At 37.0% G+C, this 21,852-nt stretch overlaps 1 protein-coding gene across 8 annotated transcripts in view; it reads left to right on the top strand.

The window, feature by feature from the left end:
* Window positions 1–21,852, top strand: part of GRM5 (glutamate metabotropic receptor 5) — a 245,843-nt gene that overhangs the window by 193,708 nt on the left and 30,283 nt on the right. For all 8 annotated transcript variants that reach the window (XM_021545022.2, XM_021545018.2, XM_021545024.3 and 5 more), the window contains 3 exons: window positions 2,135–2,381; window positions 8,051–8,219; window positions 11,719–11,845. In XM_021545022.2, the coding sequence (XP_021400697.2) occupies window positions 2,135–2,381; window positions 8,051–8,219; window positions 11,719–11,845 (543 nt within the window). The remainder of the gene's footprint in view (window positions 1–2,134; window positions 2,382–8,050; window positions 8,220–11,718; window positions 11,846–21,852) is intronic.

Genomic DNA, 21,852 nt, shown 5'->3' with positions numbered 1-21,852 from the left:
TTAACTGTATGGTGTGTAAGGTGCTAATTTTGTGGATGAATAATTGGTTAAAACAAGTTTTATGTATTGCAGTGTAATACACTTGCTCAATTTTCCACTTAATTTCAATTAATATGGGTTTTACATGTACTCCATTGTTGCAGTTTTCATGCCTATTATTTTTAATTAGGGAAAAGAAATACCTTGGTAGAACAAAACAAATAAGCAGCACTGTATGTTTTTCCAAGTTTATTTTTTTTCATTAACATACTTCAAGTTTGTATTGTTTAGCCTTCCAAAATGTTAATAATCACTGCTCCTGAGCAGTGGTCATACTGCTCCAGAGAAGACTGGAAATGGTGGTGCCAGCTTCCACATAAAACAGAGGGGAAAAAGGAATCTTTCAATTCTCTCATTTACTTTCTGACCTCTACACACTGTTTTTCAGTTCAAACTATGTGTTTTATTACCCTTCCTAGTGTTCCCAGTGCTGCAATAGATTTTAGTGATTAGAGCTGTGGGGTGATGTTCTTGTTCACAACTGAAAAGGTGTGCTTGTATGTAGTCATACCTGCTTTATGAGAGAATTGATCACCAGCTGGAGATTCTTACCCTTTTCCAACAAAGGTTGGAATGGTTTCTGGTCTTCTGGATGGATATTTTCAAACTGGATGAGTGCCACCCTGAGAGTCCATATATTAGTCTTAATTTCTTTAAAGAAAAGGATTGCCTGTACCTCAATTTCCTCACAGCATAAAATACTTCTCAGATTGTGGCCTCTGCAACTCAGATGGGCAGGTGTGAGCACTATCCCTGCCTCTCACTAATGCCTCTGTGGCAAGCAGACTCTCATGGAGTGGACAGGTTATTTGCATTCCCTTTACTCTGGGATGCCCACAGAGGGGACTCGTAGCTCCTAGGGTCATTGCTTGGTTGATAAAAGCAGAGCAAATATTCTAACAGAGCTTTTGTTTGTCCTGCCACCAGAGACAAATCTTTCTAGGTGTTAGATAAACATCCAGCGCCATTGATGTAGTTGTTTTGTCTCTGACTCTTTTCCCCATTATTAAAGATCTTGTGACTAGAGTGCAGATATGAAGAAAAACTCCAACCTACCCTTCCTTAGTTTGCCTGGTGCTGTCAACAGAGAAAAGCTGTGTTAGTAATAACAGTGTGCTATAAAAAAAAAAGGGATTCAAGGTGCTGCTGAATTAATTTTTTTCTGTGCATTTTACAGAAGCATAAATAGAGACTAGAAATGCAACCATCATGCTTTGAAAGCCAAAAAATTTAAGATTCACCAATTCTGGCTAAACAGAGTAATTTCCTAACCCACACTGTCAAACTCTTCACAGATTTTAATGTATTTGTCTGTATTGCATTGTTATCCTCACTTCATAAAGAGAGAGAAGAGATGAAGAATAGGAGAGTTATTAGGGGGAACTTTTGGTACAGTAAAGGAGTGGTGCCTAGGTCAGTCTATTTGCACAAGATTATCCATGTCTCTGAAACAAAAGTGTTTGCATAGAATTATAGAATGGCTTGGGTTGGAAGAGACCTTAAAGATAATGTAGCTCCAATTCCTCTGCCATGAGCAAGGACACCTTCCACCAAACTAGGCTGCTCAGAGCCCCAGCCTGGCCTTGAACACTGCCACAGATGGGGCACTGACAACTTCTCTGGGCAACAGAGTTCACTGATTTTCCAGAAGTGGAACTTCTTTATAAGGTTTGTAGAGAGTTAGCCTCTTATTAGCATTTACACTTCAATATTTCTGAATGTTTGAAGAAATTTCTGCTGGTTGAGAGAAGTTTCTGAGTTCCCTAAAATATTGTGTTATAATGTGCATGATGCATGCTTTAAAGATACATATGAAAGAGTGGCATTTTAAATCCAGCAAATGTGAGGTGAGCTGATGAGCTGCAGAGAGAAATATATCATCTGGATAATACAATATTTAAAGAAAACATCTTTTCATTTGTTTATTTTTATTCTAACATTGTCAGCATGTGTACCAATAAAAACATCTTTTATGACCTATTTAAGACGTTTAAAGTACTTTTCCTACTGTTAATAATTAAGCCACCAGCAGATGTCTGAAGATCTGGGTTCATCCCAGTCCTATTCACTAAACCTTCTGCTTGTTCCCTGACAGGCCAGATGACTCTGAGGACGCAGCATGTTCAGGACTCCAAGATGGGCTTTGTAATCAATGCAATATACTCCATGGCCTATGGGCTCCACAACATGCAGCTGTCCTTGTGCCCAGGCTACGTGGGCCTCTGTGATGCCATGAAGCCCATAGATGGTCGGAAACTCCTGGAATCCCTCATGAAGACAAACTTTACTGGGGTCTCTGGGGACATGATCTTGTTTGATGAGAATGGTGACTCACCAGGAAGGTAATGTTGATATTTGTCAAAATGTTTAAGAGCAGAGATGCTAGCAATATGCAGTAGGTATGTGCAGACAACAACAGAGCTAAGGTCTCATACTCCTAGTTTTACATTTCCTGATTCCTGTGCTTATTTTGCAGAAATAGATTTTTTTTAATGTGTATTTTTTATGGTGTTTCAAGCTAGAGATGTGGACCTTCAGGTGTAAAAGCTTCCTGCATTGATTTGCATTTTCATCTCTACCATTTAAAAGTATTATTATTGAAAACAGTATGTTTTCAGACCTTTATGTTTGTAGACTATGATGTCCACCACAGCTTATTTCTTTGTTTGGGTGTTTAAGTGTAGGTGTTTGGTTGACCTATAAACAGTCATAGCAGACTCAGTTCTTTTATTAAGAAAACTAAAACAATATCAGAAATATTGTACTGATGCATCTGGGATTTTTTTATCAGAATTATTAAAAACCTGTTTACATATATTCCAAATGAAATCTTGCCATTTGCATAAAACACTAAGCTATCAATCCATACTGTGATGCTCTAAGACAAATTTAATTTAATCAAACCTTATTTTGCTGGTAACATGCATAAATATGTATACATACATCTATGAAATATAAGACAAGTTTTCTATGACATATGTATCCATAGAAATGCACATTGAAAACAGTCTTGAGGTGGGAATTTTTTTGGGTTTCTACCTACTGAATTTTCAGAGGAAGAACAGCAAGTATTATAGTATTCAGAGTGTATTTATTCCCTATATTTCAATGTATTTTCTGTCTCATTCACTGCTTTTGTTCCAGTATTGTTTGAGATTACCCATTATTTCCACATTATTGAAAGGTTTTAAACATCTTTGTTATGGTGCCATATAAACAGATGATTAGAGGGAAAATTTTTATCCTATATACTCATTTAAATTTTGTCTTCTCCCATTAATGTGAACAAAAAGGAAATTATTAACTTCCTAGTAGAAATGAGTTGGGAAATTTAAAGTCGTTGGTCAAAATACTTTGACATTTCCAAAACTTTCTGTAATTTCAAACCTTATATTTTTCTTCATTCTCCTTGCAAACCTGTAAATTTAGCATTCTCCCCAAAAGAAAGCGGGACAGCCACCTACACAGCAGTCTGTGTCTGTTTCTGGAAACAGAAACTTTCAAATTCTTCAGAATCAGACTGTAAGGAAGGGCACTGTAAGCTAGTAGGAGAACTCAGGAACAAACTAGCAGAAACCTAGGAAAATTTAAATAGAAATTTGTTTCCAGAGCTTTTTTAGCATGACCAAGGGTGTCTTCTGCTAGATGTTTCTATTTTTACAAATAGCTGAATTTTTAAGCAAGATGTTAAGTCTGAATTTTTCTGGCTAAATTCTTTTTAAGGCATCTCAGATTTCTTTAAAAGGATTTAATTTTTGTTTTAAAAGTGCTCAGATGCAGTGGACTATATATCCTACCCCATTCCAACTGATTTCTTGTATAAAAAGGACTGCTATTAGTGAGTGATGTGTAACCTGCCAAAAACAAATATGTGACTTGACAACATCAATAGCAATATCTAAATATCGCAAATAGATATTTTGCTATCCTTTTCCTCATGTTGACATTCTTAACAAGAACAATTTAGCACCATTTTTTTGCAAGGAATTTAATGGAATATCTTGGATATTTTTAAATTCTAAGACAGATGATAACAAAATTATATCATGTGAAGTCATTTGTTCAGTCACAATTGTACATAAGTATTTCCCTGAAGAGCATGGGGACACCATGTGGAATGTGTACCTCAGAATAGCCGAACTTTAAGAAGGTCCAGTATCCCTGGATTTGTGTTATATTTGGGTCTACTCAAACTCATGAGCTGTGTGTGGTTACAGAATTTGTTTTCTTTTGAATCATAGTTATTTGTCCCCTATTGTCTAACAGTAGTCACATCATTAAATCCAGTCTATGTCCTTAAATCGGACAACATTGAGTCAAATTGTACTCTTTCATAATCAAGAAGATTTTATAGGAAGCTCCATTTCTAACTTCCAGGTTTTGAGTAGTGTATAGTCTTTTAAGCACTGTCAAACACTACTTGCAAGAGCTTGGAGACAGTGCAGTCATACTGGAACAACTCACTGCACTGATAACTCCATCTTTACTTTGTAAAACAGGAATTTAAATCCTCACAGCTGTACTGTGGTGGTGGTGTTCAGCAGGAAATCAGAACATAAAAAGCTTTTCTGACCTAGATAGCTAAGGATTTTAATGTATAGAAAAAAGGTTTTGATATTATAAAACAGATGATTAATCCTACAAGATGCTTTGAATCCTGACCCTATTTCAAAGTCCTTTATGTGTATGTTGAGTTTTAAGCAGGCAGACAGTCTAGTGTAAGACCTGTTTTATGTGAGTCAGGAGACATGGGGAAAAAAGGAGGAGTATTGAATCCATGATTCCTTAGGGAGATAACAATTATCTGTAAATACTATCAAAACTCTAAAGAAATTTAGGAGGGAAGAACAGGCAAGAAAAAACAAGATGCTGATGTTTGACTGTTCTACCAGTAGAATATGTATTCCTAGCAACATCGCGGCACTTCTGTTTTGAAACAAGTATTTTGCACAGTGATTAGAGCACTGCTGGAAATGTGCTATTGTGCCATCTGGTCTCTTCTATCCTAAAGTGACAAACTGTCCCTGTATTATCTCAAGGAACCTCCAGGGAACCAGTGACTCATGAGCCTTCACTGTAGCAATGGGCTTACTGAGCCTGGCTATTTCTACCCATCCATCAATGCTGTTCTCCACAGAGAAAAGACTTATTGAGGCAATACTGTATTAAAATTGTTAGGTTTCTTTCCAGTATTCCCCTTGTGATGTATGCTTGGAACTACTACTAGGGGGGATCACTGGTTTAGGTTCTGTGGCCTGTCAAACACTGGCAGTACTTTATTCTTAGTCTGTCCACGAAACCCTAAATGGAAAGCCTTAACAGTTATAGGTGTGCTGCAGTGTCTGACAATGTTGAATAATGGCTCTATTGTGGCTCCTGTGCTAACTTTTTGGTTAGTCTGTTTAATTCTCAACAAGTTGTTACTATGGCTGTGAACCTCAGAAAAAGGTTAGTTTATAATCATGTGCACAAGTCTGTTTTTTGGGTTTGTGCTTGCATTATCTGGATTCAATTATTTTGTGTCAGTTTGGCATTCATGTCTCCAACTTTGAGGAGATCATTGTTGAAGTTGTGGACATTTCCTTCTTTATACAATATGGAAAGTGAAGCATTTCAAAATCTAGAAGTATAACAATTTTTTTCATTCTATGTTTGCTTATTTCTTCTTCTTTGTAAAGATTCAAGAACAATATAATGTGTGCAATATCACATTGTCCATTCAGTCAGACTCCACTTTCATTTCCTTTTAGAGGCTGCTTGCAGTCCTGATCCTGCCCTGCGTGTGATTTTGACATTGAATCCCTGCTGTACCATAGTTTCCCCACTGTGACAGAATTTTTCATGGTGCAAAGTATCTTGAGATCTATGGAAGGACAATATCAAACAACAGTTTTCCTGTAATTTTTTTTTTACATCACACAGGAAAAATATCGATGTTAGATGTACTATGGCTACTGCTTGTCCATCTTAAAAGTGTTTTCTCAAAATTTAAGAGAGATATCTGTGCATCTGTCATGGTTTAACCCAGCCAGAAACCAAGTACCTTGCAGCTGCTTGCTCAGTCCTGCATCAACAGAATCAGGGAGATTCTGTGGCAAGAAAGAGCAAGAGCTAGAAAACTCATGGGTTGAGATAAAGACAATTTAACAAGAAAAGCAAAAGCCACCCACACAAACAAAGTAAAGCAAACCAAGAAATTATTTCATTTCTTCCTAGGTAGGCAAGTGTTCAGACATTTCTAAAAGAACAGGGCCCCATCATGCATAATGGTGACTTGGGAAGACAAATGCCATCGCTTCAAACATCCCCTCCTTCCTCCTTCTTCCCCCTATTTTATATATTGAGTATGATGTCATGTGATCTGAATACTCCTTGGGTCACTTGGAGTCAGCTGAGTCTCTTCTCAACTTCCCATTCATTCCCAACTTCCTTGTCAACTTGACATTGCAAAAAGGCCTTGGTCCTGTGTAAATCCTGCTCAGCAATAAAAAAAATATCTCTATATTATAAACAGTTTTGAGCACAAATCCAAAACACAAAACTATACCAGACACTGTTAAGAAGAAAATTAACTCTACCCCAACTAAACCCAGCAGGGCGTCTTACTAGAGAGATTGTTTGATTTAATGAGCAAGTTATTTTCCTCATTTGTACATTGAACGTCACTCTTACAATACCAATCTTAATGCAACCCTGTCTATATGCTTTGCCTTCAGGACTAATTTGGTGCTTATTGACAAGAAAAAGATGTCTCCTTGTTTATGAGGCAGCTTTTCTAAAGTCAAGATTGTCTTAACCTTCTTGGTCTATATTGTTTTCTTGTTTTCCATCAATAAATTTCATATTGCTTAGCCATATTAATTTCAAATCCAGAAAAGAGGAGACAAAGAAAAGCATAGAATAATTTCTTCAGGAGCTGCCCAACTTTTCAAACATGTCTTATAAGAAAGTGTTAAAAGAACAGGCCTGTATAGCAGAAAGGTGGGCTGGTGTTCAGCTGCAGGAGAAAGTGAGTCCTACGTGGCTCCACAGACTTTCTGCAACAGTGTGAGAACAGAAGAGAAAAGTAGGAGGAAGAGGAACATGAAACTGAAAACTCTAAAGAGCTCTGTCTTTGACCTAAAAGCATCCTAGGACTGAGTCATGAGTACTTTTTCTCTTCTTCACCATACTGTACAAGTAATGAAATGTATTTCAATCACCAAGGAATTACATAAAAATGATTGTATAGATGGGAAGGACCAGAATGTATTGATGCAATGTTGAAGAAGAGAAAAGGGAAAGAAAAGAGAAAAAAAAAAAAAAAAAAAAAAGAAAAAGAAAAATAAAGATTCCTGGACTCTGTGCCTTAAGAGTGATGCCTGATTCCTCTCTGGATGCCACACCAAATTTCATCTTGCAGTCTTACAGCACAGGAACTTTCCTTTGATCACATAGAGCTTGCTTCTACCTCATTTTGATAGTTTACCTATCGTCTTCTTCCCTCAGGAGGGGAAAAAGCACCTGCAGAAAATGAGGAAGACATAGTGCTAGGAACTGGCATTACAGGTTTAGATTACTCAACATCTGCTGTAGAGGGAACTGGGGCTCCATATGCAATTGGCTTCCAGGGCTGGAAGTTGCACAGATTTAATTCTGTTTGACTCATTTCATTGTTTTCTTTAAATAAATAGTCATTCTCAGAAACACAGTCACTTAACTCCAGATTGTTCAGGGAACTTTTTATGGTGATAGAATAAAAACTAAAAACACCCCAGCAATAAACCCAAAGCAAAACTTAATAAAAAGCAAACAAGAAAACACTGCAACCTCCCAACTTAACTTACGAAGGAAAAGGAAGATTATGATATCACAGAAACTATTGTGAGATACTCAAGGGTATCGTACTCATAAGTCTTTAAATATTTTCATTTCAACATGCTTGATTTTGACTGTATGGCGTTCCTTTAATTTGAAACATTTCATGATGTTCTTCTCAACTCAGCTATGTCTCTCCTTTCTGTCTCCAAAGATATGAAATCATGAATTTTAAACAAATGGGGAAGGACTACTTTGATTATATCAATGTTGGCAGCTGGGACAATGGTGAGCTGAAAATGGATGATGATGAAATATGGTCAGAGAAAAGTAATATCATCAGATCTGTTTGCAGTGAACCCTGTGAAAAAGGCCAGATAAAGGTAAATATTTTCTTCATTTGTTTCAGTCTTGCAGTATGCACAGCCTTGAAATTTGAAAGCAAGTTTTTTCTTGACTTCTACATGGAGATAGTATGCCACACTTAAATTAAAATGTACAGACTTATGTATTTAGTTTTTACTCTTATCATAATCATCTCCCTATTTTAATAAACTGCCATTTTCTTGACTCCTATATCTGTGGACTACTGACTTTTTTTTTATTTAAATTTACATTCAGAATGCTTTCAAACAGGTATTGTTTGGAGGCTTTTTGCTGCGTATTTTTAGAGCATCTGATTTAGTGGACTGCAAATCCCTGACTGGGACTTGTCAGTACAATTGCAGGTAAATTATAAATAATAATTGCTACTATTTAAATGCTAGACATAGTCACCCAGACTGGAATGTTATTAATCAGACTTTAAGTCTATGTTATCATCAGAGAACATCAACTACTACCACTACTTCAAACTTCAGGAAATACCAGCAACAAATATTTTAATCATACCTATTTTACTGCTTCTTTTTTCCCCAGGTTTTTTATTTTTCCTTCCTCCCTTTCCATGCTGCAGTAAACAAGGAGTGTATAATGAATCTGTCATATATTAATTATATGCTATTTTCCTTCAGCATCCCATGATGCTTCCTGCAAAACAGCTAAAATACTGCAAGTCCATAGCGTGCCTTGCAGTCATTTATATAAAAGCCAGTGGAATGAGGAGATGGGCATGTTCAACCACAAAAAAAATCAGGTGTGATTTCTGACAAGTCTCACTGGAAGCTCAATTTTCTCATGTGTTAAAACAGCATGACTGAAAATTGGGAAGCAGCTGCAGAGAGAAGCTGGTGGGAGCATGACCAGTCTCTGCAACACAAAGTGAATCTCTTTAGCCTGAGTTTTCCAGAATTTTAGGACACAGTCACCCTGTTTAATTCACTAATTAGTCTTTGGCAGGATCATTTAAGTGAGTTTCATCAGACCAATTGTATTTGTCTCCAGTGTAAACATAAGGAATTGTATGAATAATATGCTATTCCAGATGAGGATTCATCTCACCCTTGTGTAGGCTTTGAACACAGCTGAGATCAAACTTGGTGTAGAGTGATTCTTTCTCTTCATTGACTGTAAAAGACACCCAGATAGGATGACTGGTTTTGATGAGAACACACCTTCTGCAGGTGTGTGCTCACACATAAATGCCCTTAAATGCAGGTTGGCTGAGTTATTGTCCCAGTCTGTTAGCCCGCTCCAGGCACAGCCACACATGGGGAGAACAGAGGTGGACAAACAGCTAACATCTTCAGAACCTCATGGCTCTGAGTTCCTTTATGATCTGTTGTCACAACACAGCTGAAGGGAAGTATCTTGTGGTCTTCATTAACGCAGTCACCTTCCACCTTCTGCCCATGCTCCCAAGAATTCTCTCAAAAGGATCCTTCACTGTGAAGCCAAGTCATCACACACTTAGGTATATTCTTGAAGTCCAGTGTTGGAAATGTTCTGTTTGCTCCTCATTTCATTATTGATCATAAATCTCAAAGTTTACCTGACAGTCTTTATCTTAATGGTCTTCACAGATGATTGTGGGACCTCGACCCTACCAAGCTTTGCAGTGGTTATCCTGCAAACTTCCGTGTGACTGAGTTATTATGGAGGAATTTAAAACATTGAATGTAATGCTATTCAACATTCAGCTAGAGCTGGTGAATCCATCCACAAGACTTGATAAAACCCAAATACAACCCAACTGTCCATTTAAAATAGTGTGGACATATAACTATTTAAATAAATACAGGTTCAAAGGATTGTAGGGATGACAAGGGGAAAGGAAAATAATATTTGTTTTAAAGAAAATTATTTCTTTTAAAAGGGACAGAAAAATTAATTTACAAAGAATGCAACAAAGAATTATGCAGGAAATGAAAAATTAAAGGATGAATAAATTGCTGACTAATAAATTTAACACACACAAAAAAAGTCTGACTTTGAGTCTTGAAGAACGCTTATCTTGATTCTAGAGTAGGATACATAATCCTTCTCTGTAGTTCTAGGTAAGAAATTATCAGTACACCAGTGTCCTGATTGATTTGTCAAATTCCAAGTATTTCACAGAAGATCTTCATTACCAGAACATTACACGGAAAAGGGTAAATTAATTATTCATATAGAATTTTAGACATTTTGATAATAATATAGGGTTTTTATTTTGCCATTTAATTTTCTTGACTATTTTATAAAAATAAAATTATGGATTTTTATGTTTCAAGGTAATCAAAATATGTTCATTAAGCTTTCTAAAAATTGATTTTCCCAAACACAAAAAAAAAATTGTCATTTTTTCAACTTTTCATTCTATTTCAAAATGAAAGAAATCCCAAAATCTGATTTATTCTGGAGGACAAATATTCTGTTTTGCATGTAGCTCTAGTCTCAATTCTTGCAGAATAAATTACTTATGTTCTTCTAGTCTTTCCATCAATTTAACTGCTTTGGTGTTGGTATTTTTCTTTTCATACCCTACAATTAAAAACAAAACAATACAAAACAAAACACAAAATCTGAAGTTTTTCAAGTCCCCATATTGGTGATGAAAATTAGATAATAGAATTTGTTTTTCACTGCAGCATTGCAAAGAGCAATCCCATTATTTTTGATTATGCTCGTCTCCGTGTTTGATTTTTTAATTAAAATTGCAATAAAGACATTTGGCTTTGAATACACTTTCTGAATTCATCACTGCCAAAGATAAAAAAAAGGTCAACCTATTTCTTATGCTATAATTGGGAGTATTTGTTTGTAAACTGTTTGGGAAGAAGAGAGAAACTGGGAATACTTTATTTCAAAAGAAAGTCATATTGACAAGAAGCACAGATGTTCCCAGAGATGATAAATAAGGATCTTTAAAAATCTGCATTTCAATCCTAAGCATGCAATAACATTTAAGAGTAAATTATGAAATGAGTAATCAGGTCAGATGTTGGAATGAAGAAGGATAAGGCTCTCACCTTTAAATGGTTTTTAGAAATGCAGTAATTAAATAATTCTGGAAATGCACGTTCAGTTTCCTGTCTGGAAAAATCAGTTTTTAATAAATCACACACTATTGGATGGAAAATAAGCACCCAAAAGTCTTTGGTTAGCCAACATATAGGAACATAATACTATTCACATGTTTCTCTGTATGGATCACGCTGGAGTGAATTATGTGTCTTCACTATCATGCACTGACATCTATCTGTAGGTGCATTGACATCTTAAGAGGGGAAAAAACGTCTTTTTTTGTCATTCTGTACCTCCACTTATACTTCTTTGGGATTGGTAGATTCTTTCTTCTGGTACCTACATGATGGGGGAACTAAGAACTTTTGTCACATTTTATCTTTGAAAACATATAACGAAAAGGAATAATTAAATTTCAAAAACTCTTCTATTAGAAAAAAAATTGAATTAGCAATTGGTGTTTATGCTGCTAAAAGAAAATGTCAACTTTTGTCTCAGGTGATCCGTAAAGGAGAAGTGAGTTGCTGTTGGACCTGCACTCCTTGTAAAGAAAATGAATATGTCTCTGATGAATACACATGCAAAGCCTGCCAGCTTGGCTCCTGGCCCAACGAGGACCTCACAGGTAAATGAGATGAGATTGTGCTTGTGTTGTCAATGAAATTGCTCATCTAATGAGCTGAAGAAACAAATGGCACATACAGGTCAGTATGAGGATGGTTTTGGTCAGAAGGAACATGGGGATAAATCTAAAATTTGAACTGAAGCTGATATTTATCTTCTGAATATGATCCAAGAATTATTCACATAGTTAAACTCCTTTCTAAAGACCTGAATTATTAGACGTTGAAAAAAAAGTCCCAATTTTGTATTCAGTCCTGTCCTAATGTCTAGCTGGTAATACAGATCTTACCCGTCCTATACAGAAAATAAGTGCTTATCAGAGAAGTTATTAAGAAATATCAAATTTAAGAGTTTTATTATCCCCCCAAGCAGAGGAATAGTGCACTACCTACTTTTTTAATCTGACAAAGTTCTGATTTATTTGCTGTAGTTACTGCTGCTAAAAGCTCAAGTTCTCCAAACAGGCTTTGGTTTGCATTAGTCCTTTGTTCATCAGAGTCTTCTGGAGCACAGTGTTCATCCTTGCCTTGGCATAAACCTCTATGCTCCTGCAGAATACCAGTTAGGCTTCTCTGGAGATAAATTTCTCCAACATTGTATCCCACAGCCTCTCTTCTTTATGACTAAGGAACAGAATTCAACTATTCAAACATTCAGAGCACAAGCCACTTCAAAACACTGCTCAGGGATCATGTTCTCACTGTGCCAGGCTTTGTATAAACACGGGGAGAAAAGAGAGTTTGTTTTTTTTTTCCAGAAGTCACAGACCTGATTTGCATATAGTTTCTGTGGATGAGGGGAAAAACTTTGAGGTGTGAGGGAAGACAAAGGAAAATGCAGTTTGCTACATGAATTTATGTAAGTGGGAGAGTGTAAGGCAAGGCTTGGCCTCTAGGCAGAATTTTATTTACAAAGTAAATCCTTTCCTGTTTAAGGACTGTTGCATTGCTCTGATAAATGAGCTTGGCTGCCAAATTATTGCAAGAATATTATTTAACTTTTGAAATGATGGAGTACTTTTCAGAAAATATCAAACATGACACTTTCCCCAAGAAAAACACCTTTCAGCTGAGAAAACTGGACTAGCAGTAAAATGGACTTTCAAGTTCTGCTGTGTCTATGCTCCCATAGCTCTGCTCCCCCAGTTCTGCCTCCCTGGGCAACCAGCAACCAGCCAGCAAAGTCTTCTTCTTTCAGGGAAAGATTTATTATGACAGGAGAATGAAGAAGGGGAGAAAAAGCGAACAGGTTGCAAGTATTCCAAAAGCAGAGTATTGAAGATGTGGTTACAATGTGAGGTAGACTTCTCAGAAGCTTCCAAAGGCCACATTGCAGGGACCAGGTTACTGCACCAGGCTGGTCTGTTCTTGAAGGTCAGCTAGTGCAACTGGTCAGCTCTTCAGCCTCCAGGGATTTTGTCTGAGATATTGTAGATCCCATCTCATACCCTTGCTTAGGTGAGCACCTGAGGTTTTACCCAGCTTAGATCAGCTAAAAAAGAAACTGCTACAAGTCAGTTAGGAGGGCATTTGTTCTAAGTGTCAGCAGAGAATCCAGAGAACCAATGGCAGGAAGGAGCTGTCCACTGGCTTGGTGAAATTTGTGTAATTAGACACCAAGTACCATGTGTAAGGCAAAGTGGAGTGACCAGGCAGCTAAGTTGACCCTCAGGTTCTGTGCTTTGAGCTGGCTCCCCAGGACATACAAATTCCCATGGTTCAATCACTACATGGTGTTGTGGTCTCATGGGATGATTCATCCTCTGAAAGTCTCACTTTCCCCTCAGAATGGAAAAGTGGGATGGGTTGATCAAAAGATTTCATAGGTTAAGTCAATGGCTTTCCACTTATCAGTGATTGTTTTTAAGGAAATCAGTTGTATTTTTACTTAAGCCAACTGATTTATGCATTACACAAGCAAACATTTTGTGTTTGTTTGCAAAATTACATTTTGCAAACCATTTGTCTGGCTTCAGACATATATTTTATGCCTTTATGGGGACCAAAATCAATCTGTACACAAAGAAACCCTTGACATCAGTGCCAAGCAATGTTCCTCAGGAGATCTAACATTTGTTCCTCAGCCAGGCACAAATTTTTCAGGCCCATTTGGAAGCCAAACTCCTCCCCTCTTTGGCCTCCATGAGTACAGCTGATGGAATGTGCCCTCCTAGTAACAGGACACCAATCTCACAACTTCAGAGCTGCCTAGTCCCCACCCAGGTGATTATTGGCATGATGGCTGGATCTTGTCTTATTTAACTTTGAATCACAAAGAGATTTTAAGAAACCCATTCCCAGTTTATCCATACAAAATAATGAGCTGTATTTTTAATGATCATATTGCTAGTGCCAACTTTTGCGCTTATAAAATGCCACTCAATCTTGTTTAAAACATAGGATTTAGTAATAAATGTGCATTAAAAGTAAGGAGAGGTTGGTTTATTTTATATTCTGTCAAGGAAATTTCCTTTCTGTTCATTGAAGTATACAGCAATCTCCTTGAAATGTCCCTACATCTGATACTGCAGCATACTAAGTCTTTTTGCTGCTTGATAAAGCCATTTCCTAGGAAATGTCAGCTCCACAAGGCTACACATACAAAACCTCATTAGAATAAGTCTTCCCTGCATGATCACCTTCAGATGAGGGTCCTGTAAATTTATCAGCCACGCATCTGAAATGGCTTTCAACATGGAACTGCACCTCACTGTTTGCCAGAGATCTGACCTTGGATAAAAACCTATTTGGAATCCTTTCTTGGCTCACATAACAAAACATTGCTTACATCTTTCTTTTGCTCAATGATCAGCATCAGTTTTGTGCCACAAAGTTCACTAAATAAAACATGTAATGGCAGGGATGTTTCTGACAGAAAGGAAGATAGATTAATGCACTTTTTCAGCCACCTATTGAATATCGGAATTCAGATGCAGCAGGGGGAAGACAGAAGGGATGCAATATGTGTAGGAAAACAAAGTTATTCTCAGAACAGAAAAAGGCATTGAAGTGCTGAAGTACAGAAAGGTACAGAGAATCCAAAGGTAGTGGAAAAGGTAAGTGGGATCAAGAGTTTTTCTTGATTAAATCAGTTACTGGGAAATGTCTCCACCTAGAAGTGAAGGTCAGGCAAGAAAAAGTTAATTGCCCATATTTTTTTTTTTGCCACAAATTTCAAATTGTTTTTGCATGCAAAATTCCTCAGGGATCAGGCACCTCATTGGACAGAAACCTAGTAACTTGCTTCCTTTTCTTAAGATTTATATATACTATCCCAACATGTACCAGAAGTAATTTTCTTCCTCCTGACTTAATATCAAGTTATGCTTCCCAATCTGCTGTAGCCCCTCTACATCACCAATTTACACATTCATAGCTGAGCCACAGACTCAGTAACTCAGTGGTTTAAATCCAGAAGTATATGCCAGTCACTCCACTTCTCCTCAAAGCTCTCCTTTGCAGAAGATTCACAGAATTTACAGCAGGTGGAAGAGAAATAGATGCCATGCAAGTTTAGATACAGGTGGAGGGATTTACTTAGTGCTGATGGCCAACACTGATGCTGATTTTTCAAAAGCTTTAGGAGAATCTGAGGATGTAACTTTCTGCATTCAAAAATGGTGGTCTAGAAAGACCAAATAAATTTTCTTAAATGGCTCAGAGCTTTTTCATTGTATGTAGTATCATCTTGGTTCCGTTACCAATAACGTTTAAGGACTTCTTTGAGGTGAGAAAGAAGAAATTATTCTGTCTTTCTGACATTTAAGGACAGCATACAACAATACCAAAATCAAAGTTTTCTCTAGTGACCTCAGGAATGGCAAGAAAATTAGATTATATTAATTTCAGTGACAATTGGATTATTTTCAGATTGTACTGACATTTTTCTAAGTCTCGATGTATTTCAAATATGCTGACTATTTGATTTTCTTAATTGGATTCCCATGGAAATAGGAGCTTAACTATTTACACCTCTTGAAATGGTTTCTTTGCCATTCAAGGGTGAGAGTATATATCAGAAATATATATTTTTTTCTATAGCTACAAAAATGCTTTCAGCAAATAAAGTAAAGCCAGGAAAACAGTATCAAGATTTTGCTGCCCATCTGGAAGTAACAGATAAGAGATAGATTATCCAAAAAACCCTTGGATGGAAAGGACTAAAAAATGTGTGTGGCAGGGTCTGAGCCTCTGTTGTCTCATAAGACTGGATTTTGCCCCTCATCCAAGCAAAAGGTGATTAATCTCTTGCCCAAAATATTTTCAAAGAGTAACTGCTTGCTCCCATCAGGCTGCTTCCTTGTATTCCCTCTTGCAAAAATATCTTAGCCATGGGTGATTTCAGCAATTGTCTGACTCAGATCAAAACACAATTTAGTCTGTGTTGACATTGAATTTTCTGCTGAAACCTTACTAGGATCTTGCTTTTGATCATAATTGTTAAGGCTATAATTGAGACTGAGGGTAGGAGAACACAGTTTTCATCTGGTAATTTTTAGCGTTATAAATGCAGATCAGCAGAGATAATGTTCTGTTTTCTGTGCCCTTTATTTACCTTTCCTTTTTCTTACTCCAAATGAAATGTAACCATTGCCATAAGTCACTTTCACTCTATTCCTCTTGGAAAAGGTATATGTGATTGAGTTAAGGCTTCAGGTGGCAGTATTATGACCAGGATCTCATTTTCTGCTCCCTTGGTTCTGGGTTTGCACACTTTCTTTCCTCAATTCCAGATAGGGTATGAACTTCAGCTTCCAGTCCAGCATGAGCCACATAGAATTCCAGGCTCAAATGAGCTCACTCAATATTGCTGAGCTCAACAAGCAAAGCTTGGAGGCTCCCTGGCTGGATGAACGGGAACTCAACAGCAAAGCCAGAAGGATCCACTTGTAATTGTGCCTTATGTTATGGAAAGTTTGCATTTGGAACCAAACATTTGCAACACACAGAGCCAGCACTTCTTAGTGAAACTTATGTCAAAACAGTAGAGCTGGCATAAGGATAGACCTGATTGTTGTAATTCATCAGTTGCTCCCGTCACTCTGCACACTTGTGTAATTAAGGAATAATTTCCCATATGGTCACGAAGTAACTTTAGTGTACTTTATTATAGCATTCATGGACTTGCCTCTTACTGCAATGCACAGCTAAATCCACATATTCCAGTTACTGGGGCCTCAAGCCCCTGAGCTGCAGGTGCTCCAGCTTTCATGGTTTAAGATGTGACCAACACCAAATCCTGCCCTGCAGAGGTGGCAGAATACACACATGCCCACATGCTGCCTCTGATGACATTTTACTGAAACTATCTTTTGCTGATAGTTTCAGTAAAATGCCAGTCTGGGAGCTGCAGCAGCTAAGAAAACACCTCTACATGCCCTGCTATTGCAGCAAGTTCAAAAAGTCCCGTCAGAGTAGGGCACAAGACTGGTGACTAGAGTAATTTACCACAGCACCAGAGCAAAGTTCTCACATGTTAATGTCCTCCCAGATAGTCCAGATTCCATGTGAAAGTCAGGGGCCTGCTACGTCCCTTAGGACACTGGAGAGTGAAATACTTTGTTTGGATAATATTGGTGCTGAAAAAAATAAACAAATTATAAAAGCTAACTCATGAGCTTTATGCAGATTTTTATTCTGATGCTGACATTTTTTGCATCTCAGCTTTCCATATATGTGGAAGTCTAAATAACTTATCAAGATATCCCTCTTCCATCTTTTGGGATTATAATGAGAGAAAAAGTTAGAAGCATAAAATATTTCATAACATAACATAAATAGACTTTGAATATTGAGTGTTAAATACCATATGTGGCTGGTTTTGTTTGTTTTTCAACCTTGAAGTTTGGACTTCTGATAACCTTGGGAGGATGTCTGAAAAATTACCAAGAAAACCAAATCTATTTTAACAGGTCAAACTTGGTGACCAGGATGCCAAATCCAAATGAAAAATATTTAGAACTTATTAAGGCAGCAGAAATTTTCTGCCAGTTTTAGTCTCCATGTGCAGATTTAGTGAGCTTTAGCTCATGATGTTAACTTAAGAGAATTTGTTGAATTACCTTCACTTTTCAGAGTCAATCCTATTCACAATCCTATTCTGTCATGTTTACCTTTGAAAATAGTTTAGTTATGTATTTTACATTGGTTACCATGGAAGGGATTTCTCAGTGCTAAGCTAATACATTTTTATGGATGCTGAAGGTATCTTCTAGGTGTCAAGGCTGTAATAACAAATTAAAACAGTGCTAAGAATCAAATCCACAGAAAATATGGTCTATAATATAGTGCTTTATGTCTGTAAACTCTTCTCCCAGATGAACTAATTTTAAAGCAATATGAAAGATCAGAAATAAGGGACAAATTTGCCTCTACAGAAAGAGAACAGTATGCTAATAGACCTACTAACTGACCTATGGCAGTGATCAGGCCTTCAAGAGCATTTCTTCTCCTTGTTCATGGCAAAATTTAGTCCATCCATGAAGTAGCTAGAGGCTTTTCCAAAATATCAGAAACTTTTTTCTCAGAAGAAAAGTACATAAAAGAACATAATAGCAGTTTTATGTCAATTTTACTGGAGCTCCAGGCACCCTTGAGTACAGAACAATTTGACACCTGCTCCAAACTGGACTGGGTCCAAACAGCCTTTCCCCAAGCCAAAGACCACCTTAGTGCCTCAGCATACTGTGGGCACTGTAGGACAAGACTGATGGCTTTGTTCTACCTGTTTCTGTGCCAGCTAGGAGAGAAAATTTTCCAGGTGCTTGGAGACATTGATAAAGTGTAAGACATAGGATGTGGGGCATTGTCATGGCTATTGACAGGAACGAGTTCTTTTTGTGGTACTATTTTTCAGCTTTTGTCTTGGTATAGTCCTGGTCATCAATCTAACATGAACACTCACAGTGCTGTTTTCCCATCTTTCTTTTACTTGATCTAGCTGTTCTTCTCTGAAAAGTGCCATTGTCAGAAACCATTACCTGCAAAATTATATGAAAACTTCACCAAGCATTGTTTCATGAAGATGATGCAGTCTTTAAATCTTAATTGAGGGATAAATCATTGCAAAGTTTAGCAATCTCCTGGTAAAGTATACTCAGTGATGGGAAAAATACGACAAGTTTTCAACTCTTCTCTCAGGTATTTCATCAAGAGAATGTAAAAAGAGTAATAAAGCAAGGAAGGCATGAAATAGTCTGAAACTAATGAGAAACACTTGGTTATGATTCACCTCTTCTACAATGTTAGAAATGAGGCAAAATTTAGCCCCTATCATTGTCTGCATGCAAAGGCCAGATGCCCGATAAAGACCTTTTCTCCTCAAATCTCCTATCAAGAATATGTAGCATGTTAGCAGCTAGAAACTATTTGTTTCTACAAAATATTTGTTAAATCTTGCTAAAATCAGAAATAGATGTAGAGGTCACTTACTTATAGAACTTCCTGGGAAGAACCCACAATAGGATATCTGCACACAACAGAGGATTCCTTCTTGTTTTCACGTTTTTTTAATACTCTCACTTGTGTAAAATGCTGATTTTTATGATGTGATTAATATGCTACTTGAGACTTGAAAATGTCAGAAAGAAATACAGTGTCTCCCTCACACTGAATACTGAATAAGTAAACCCATAAAACCAGCAAGAGTTAAAACGGTATCATTAACTAATGCAGTGAGAATGTTTGATGAAAGTCTAATATATTTCTTATATTTAGGTGTGCTAATAATTTTATTAATGCAAAAGAAAGCTTTTCACATAAAAGGCAATTATGGATGGCAAATTAATCTGTATTCAGTAAGGAGTCCAATTCTCTTACACCAAAGTGACTGCAAATTTGTATACTTTAATTGTACTACTATCACAGACTCATTGACTCCAGCTGCAGTGATTTTTCACTCTTTTCAAGAACACAGAAGTATGTGCCTTGTACTTTTGCCACCTCATTGAAGGTATTATATCTTCAAAAATATTATTTCTGTAGAGATACAGAATGCAAAGATACTTGGAGAAGAAAGGAGCTAGGCCTAATATCTAACCATACTGTTTAATGAAATTATTTTTACCACTAAGAATGCTAGTGGCAGATTTGGAAAACTCTAAACTCCACATAAAATACAGGAAAAGGCATACAATAAATCTCACATGTAGAAATTCCCAAATTATAATCCTGATATCTACATTTACTCCTGCTCAATCCATTGAGATCTCAGGTTGCCTAATTAATTGAAATTTCCTGGCATCCACATATCCAGCAGACAGTCCTAACTACTCTCACTGCAGAAAATACAGAAGTGAGCACCTGGCACTTCATCTTCACAGAGTGAAGTGCCTTGTCACAAGCTACAAATCAGGATGACACTCTCCTCCATGACCTAAGCAGAAAACAGCAACATGATTACAAAAATACAAAATTTTGAAATAATTTAAATGCTGCAATCAAGCTGAACACTAGTATAGGGGAAATAAAAGCTTTTAGCTGCATTTTCTCTATTCCATCATCCACTCCCTGCTGTCCTGCCCTGTCTGGCAATGCCAGCAGTAATATCAGAATCCAGAATATCAAGGTGTTCCCCTTTTTTATTACTGTATTTTGTCCAGCTGAGATGGAGTTCAGTTTCCCCACAGCAGCCCTCAGAATGCTGTGCTTTTCATTGGTAGCTAGAGACACGCTGATAACACAGCATTTTTCCAGGCTGTCTCTCCAACATGCCTCCCTCACCAGTATGCTGGGCACAAGCAAGACCTTGTGAGAGAGCACAGCCAAGACAGCTGACCCTATACTATGTCTGCTCAGCAACAAAACCTAAGAGAAAGGTATGGGTGTGTACATTTTTTGTTATGATATTTTTGTTCTGGAGCAACTGCTACATTTACTGAAGCCCTACTTCCCAGGAAGTACCTGGATATCGCCTGCTGATGGGAAGTAGAGAACAAATCTTTTGTTGGTAGATACTGGTATAATATATTCTGGTGGTACAAGACACAGAACATATCTGCATCTTGAGTGAAAGTCACGAAAACAAGCAAGGTAAGAGGACCTGAACAGAAGATTCAATTTTTGGAAATAAAATGCAAGGATGGATGCCATCATGTGCTTATGGCTGTAGTCAGCAGCACATCAACTATGTCTGCTCTGAAATCCTGGAAGAGATCATAGATTGGCCAGAAAGCAGAAATATCTATCCAGCCTTGACAGCACATACACAAAGGAGGGAAGAAGAAGGGATGCCAGCAACAAGTTTTCTGACAGCTTTTACTCCTGTCTATTGATCTGTACACTGTAGAATTAAAAGGCTTTTTGACTTCCTATGACCAAGATGCATAGAATGATTTACTAAAACCTATGTAAAACTCAAACCCAAGTGTCCTTAAATGGGTTGCACTCCTAATTCAGCTTTGTTGCTAATTTATTAACTTCAAATTTATTTCACAAGTTATATTAGATTTTAATTTTTCAGAAATTTCAGAAGGACGAGTAGTAGAAAAAAGAAATTAGTATAGTGTGCCATACCAAATTCCTATTACTTACGAGTCCAATTCTAGAAATTTTTTGTTAGAAAAAAGGTATCAAATCTGAGAAACATTTTTTTTTTTGAAAGAGTGTTAGAATCTGTAAGATTTCTCTCCACAATCATTTAGCAAATACCAATGTCCTTCATAGTGTACATTATAATTAGTAGGATTGACATCTAGTCCTTTAAGTGCAAATAGTATGCAGAAAACTCTGAAGCACTTTATACAGAGGTAGTGCAACTTGCTGTGGAAATTTGTTCATAAATTCCTATATTTCATAGAATTTAAAAGGCAACTTTGAACTGTGAGAGGTGACATCTTAATCAGCTTGGTCATCATGTTCTATTCCAGATAAAGTGTATTACTGAAATAAGCTGTCATTGAAATGCATTTATTGTGCCATTATATTGACATTATTTTAACACAATCTGAGCCTGCACTCCCCACAATGGCAGCTTCCTGTAAAACAAAAAAGAGAAATACCAGGAAAAGCA

The sequence above is a fragment of the Lonchura striata genome, chromosome 2, assembly GCF_046129695.1.
Source record: "Lonchura striata isolate bLonStr1 chromosome 2, bLonStr1.mat, whole genome shotgun sequence".
NCBI lineage: Eukaryota > Metazoa > Chordata > Aves > Passeriformes > Estrildidae > Lonchura > Lonchura striata.
This window is presented reverse-complemented; position numbering and strand designations above follow the sequence as displayed.